The 4,770-nt window shown below is 44.7% G+C and overlaps 1 protein-coding gene across 1 annotated transcript; it reads left to right on the forward strand.

Moving 5' to 3' along the window:
* The first annotated feature begins 408 nt into the window (after positions 1-408).
* Positions 409-4,132, forward strand: LOC311124932 (actin-binding protein WASF2-like). Its single transcript, XM_084199027.1, has 4 exons — positions 409-538; positions 1,807-1,970; positions 2,120-2,254; positions 3,820-4,132. Exons 2-4 carry the CDS (start codon positions 1,838-1,840, stop codon positions 4,086-4,088), a joined length of 537 nt encoding a protein of 178 aa, XP_084055153.1. The 5' UTR covers positions 409-538; positions 1,807-1,837; the 3' UTR covers positions 4,089-4,132.
* Positions 4,133-4,770: the final 638 nt, after the last annotated feature.

Raw genomic sequence — 4,770 nt, forward strand, 5'->3', positions numbered from 1 at the left:
GGTGAAATAAAAGCAATTATTGGTACCATGATTGTGTTCGAAATTTTTTTTATATCCACGAAAATTGACCACGAAGATCGCCATTTCCCCATGCACTACAATAGAGATCGATCCTGTTTTCTGAAAACAATGCCTGCAGTACTGCGGTCGGCCATCAATTTAAAATCCTAAATTCTCCCCTGGTTCCAACCGGGTCGAGCAGACTCTGGAATGTGCGTTACGTATCTCCACCCTTGCTACGCAAAGATAAGACAGATGTTTACGACTACACTGGTGGAGTTACGTATTGTACTTCCAAATTGCCATGTCCTTGCTGCTGACAGATTGAGATTGAGAGAAACCAATCGGCGCCTGGAATGTCGTAGCCTCGTCCAATCAGAAGTTCACAAATCTGGGACTAGTCTTTGTGATAGGTCTATCCTTAGTCTCTCCGCTTACAGTAAACCTTCATTGTTGTTGCTGCTGAAATACTCCGAAAAGTAGAAACAAGACAGAAACAAGACTAATTGGACTGATTCTACAATTGGCCGTTTTGAAGGTAAGCGATCAGTGTTTATTTATCGCGTATTTCTGAAGTTACTATAGAAGTATCGTTTTCTCCGACGATTTTCGGACAGAGAGGGGCGCTTTCAACTTTACTTCCTGCTAAACTGACAAGGCCGAGAAGCCCAAATTTCATGTCAACTTCCCTAGCCGTGACTATTGTAATGCAGTTTCTGGGTGTGTTTCTATGCTTAGGACTTAAAACAGGTCTCCTTTAGTTGAGTTTTTATGTTGAGAAATCTATTATTTGTCAGGTACAGAGTTGGGATAGGCTACCTTGTTTTTGTGTCAGTGTAAAAGTAATGACACTGGCGCACTCCACTATAGGGTGTTGCTACACTGATGCACTCGACTGTATGGTAGGTAGTAGGTTGTTGCTACATATCTCTGCTACATAGTTTTGGCAATGTGACATCTGGTATCATCTGGCTTCATAACATTCTGTTTAGTCAGGGAATTTTTTTTTTTTTGTCTGTTTACGTCACACCCAAAGCATGTAATCAACCAGTAAATGTTTAAACAAATGGGACCAATGAGCTTGCCTGTCAAGTGAAATGAACCGACCAAGAAGACAGTCGTGGCTACTGTACCTTGCTAGACAGTTGGCCAATTGTTTTAACTCGATAGAAGTGCTTTATAGTTTTATACATTGCAGAGACAGCAAATGCACATGAGTGTTTACTGGAAAAGCCGAGGATAATTGCCATTAGGCTGTGGTTGTTATAATGGGAGTTGGTGTTGACTAGAGTGACCCCGTGTGGCTGCTGGGTACATTACAGTATTATGGTGCTGGAGTTGGATGGAGTCGAGTTCCATTCATGTCCATACCAGCTATAAATCCTTACAATTGTTCCCTATGTGTGATTTGAACCTCCACCACCAGTCCACCATATTGTTTGCAGTCCTCTCAGATGTGTGCAGTATGCACATTGAAGGGAAGACAGGAAGGACCAGAATAGAACTAGGCTGTGGTTTTGGTTCTGCTTTAGCCCTGCTGTGTGTCTGTTTGGTAGTCAGTCACATGGTGCTTATTCAATGAAATGTAACTTTTTGAAACAGTGGTTAGAAATAGAGCGTCCCTAATCTACATCCCACTGGGCATAGATGTCAATTCAACGTCTGTTCCACGTGCCCAGTGCGATGTCTGTTCTAGAAAACACATTTCTATCAGACCAGTAAGTCTTCTCTATCTGACCAGTGCTAGCTGTCTCTCTCTGTCTTTCCGTATGTCTTTCTCACATGCTCCCCCTCCCCCTCCTCCAGGGAAGCCCCCCCGCCCACCTCCGGTGCCAAAATGCCTTTGGTGACAAGGAACATCGAGCCTCGCCATGTGTGCCGCCAGGTGCTCCCCCCAAAAATCCGCAGCGAGCTGGAGTGTGTCACCAACATCAGCCTCGCCAACATCATACGCCAGCTGGGCAGCCTCAGTAAGTTACTCTGTATGTGTGATGTGAGTTTATACCTAGGGAAGTGCTTAATGCAATACAATGTATGTGTATTGTAAGATGATTGTGTGTGTGTCTTGTTATGTAATCATGTGTGTATGTAGGCTATAATATACATTTTGTTTGTGTAGGTAAGTATGCAGAGGATGTGTTTGGAGAGCTGTTTGTGCAGGCGGGGGCATTTGCTATCAGGGTGAACTCACTGGGAGAGAGAGTGGACCGTCTACAGGTCAAAGTCACCCAGCTCGACCCTAAAGAGGAGGAGGGTAAGAGACCGACATTATATAACGATCAGTCCCCGGTTCACATGTTTAAGATATGAATGCATCGGTCCCCGGTTCACATGCTTAAGATATGAATGCGTCGGTCCCCGGTTCAAATGTTTACAACTCTCGTCTGGCTATAGGTGGGCTACATGCTGATCGGGGCTTACATTAGATTTTTATTTTGATTGTTCAGGTTCACCATCAGCATTAGTCTTGGTAGTTTTGCTTTAAGCAATCAGTGTATATGGTCATTTTTAGATATACAGGATAAAGTCGATAATTTCATAATGAGGACAGCAATCACTTTTGCTATCCGCGCTGCATGGCCAAAGCAGAGAAGAAGAGAAGCTCACTCCTAGTCCTCCAACTTCTAAATGGTCTAAACCATTTGATTATGAGCTGGGGTGAAATCCAAAGTTGTGCTTTATATTCATTGGCTATGTCATAGCACATTTTGTTAAGATAAATATTTATACATTACTTGCTCTTAACACTTTTTTTAATCTGCACATTTTTTTTGGTTTTAGATCAAAAGTGTAGGGGGGGGGGACTAAAAGCAAAAATTGCTCCCCCTAACTGATGGTGGATGTGCAGTTTCCCTTATGGCTCAGCTCAGGTGCCCACATACACCATAGACATACATACAACATACACACATCTCAGCTCAGACAGATCCAGCTCAGACAGATCCAGCTCAGACAGATCCAGCTCAGACAGAACCAGCTCAGACAGAACCAGCTCAGACAGATCCAGCTCAGACAGATCCAGCTCAGACAGATCCAGCTCAGAGAGGCCCAGCTCAGACAGATCCAGCTCAGAGGCCCAGCTCAGACAGATCCAGCTCAGACAGATCCAGCTCAGACAGATCCAGCTCAGACAGATCCAGCTCAGACAGATCCAGCTCAGACAGATCCAGCTCAGAGGCCCAGCTCAGACAGATCCAGCTCAGAGGCCCAGCTCAGACAGATCCAGCTCAGACAGATCCAGCTCAGAGAGGCCCAGCTCATGAGCTCAATCAGTAGCAGATTTTAATTTAGGATGGAAAATGAATGTGTTTATTTATTATTTATAGATGTGTTAGTGCGTCAAATAATATCACATTGAATCGCATCGATTCGTTCCTCTAATCAAACCGAATCGTTTCAAACTAAAACCTATCGTTCCTGTACCGTATCGGAGCCCATGTATCTAGATACGTATCGAATCGTCTTAAAAGGGAAATATGAACATCTCTAATTATACACTATGGGTGGTTTCCCGGACGCAGTTTAAGCATATTTGACTAAAAAACTATTTCAATGGGGAATCTTAATTGAACGTGATTTTAAGTTCATAACTAGGCTCAACCTGTGTCCGGTAAACCCACTGTATGTTACATAAAAACAGTGTCCTGTGTTTAGTATTCAAGGTATAAGTCAGAATTCAGTAGATATAATGTAATGCAACAGATACTGTATACTTCTGTCTCAAATAAAATAAATACTAACCCTAACTCACTCTCTCTCCGTCTCCTTCTCTCATCTCTATCACCCCCTCTCCACCCTCCCTCAATCTATCTCTCCCAGTCTCTCTGCAGGCCATCACCCAGAAGAAAGCGTTTCATAGTAATCTGACTCAGGACCAGCAGTTGTTCTGTAGACCCTCTTTGCCACTGCCTGTACAGGAGACCTATCTGACCTGTAACCCTCCTCCGCCACTCAACAACCTCAGCCAGTACAGGTACACGCACACCTCAGCTAAGGGGAGGACGGCTCATAATAATGTCTGGAATGGACACATGAAAACCATTCCGTTCATTATTTATATATCTCTATCACACACACACACACACTAAAATGGCCAAAGGTCGCTTGTCGAACATCTCATTCCAAAATCATGGGCATTAATGTGGCGTTTGTCCCCCCTTTGCTGCTATAACAGCCTATACTCTTCTGGGAAGGCTTTCCACTAGATGTTGGAACATTGCTGCGGGGATTTGCTTCCATTCAGCCACAATAGCATTAGTGAGGTCGCGCACTGATGTTGGGCGATTAGGCCTGGCTCGCAGTCGACGTGCCAATTCATCCCAAAGGTGTTCGATGGGGTTGAGGTCAGGGCTCTGTGCAGGCCAGTCAAGTTCTTCCACACCGATCTCAACAAACCTTTCTGTATGGACCTCATTTTGTGCACGGGGGCATTGTCATGCTGAAACAGGAAAAGGCCTTCCCCAAACTGTTGCCACAAAGTTGGAAGTACAGAATCATCTAGAATGTTATTGTATGCTGTACCGTTAAGATTTCCCTTCACTGGAACTAAGGGGCCTAGCCTGAACCATGAAACACAGCCCCAGACCATTATTCCTCCTCCACCAAACTTTACAGTTGGCACAATGCGTTGGGGCGGGTAACGTTCTCCTGGCATCAGCCAAACCCAGATTCGACAGATGTTGAAGCGTGATTCATCACTCCAGGGAACGGGTTTCCACTGCCCCAGAGTCCAATGGCGGCGAACTTTACACCACTCCAGCCGACGCTTGG

Source organism: Coregonus lavaretus (assembly GCF_964263955.1).
Source record: "Coregonus lavaretus genome assembly, contig: HAP1_SCAFFOLD_6780, whole genome shotgun sequence".
In the NCBI taxonomy this organism is placed as follows: domain Eukaryota; kingdom Metazoa; phylum Chordata; class Actinopteri; order Salmoniformes; family Salmonidae; genus Coregonus; species Coregonus lavaretus.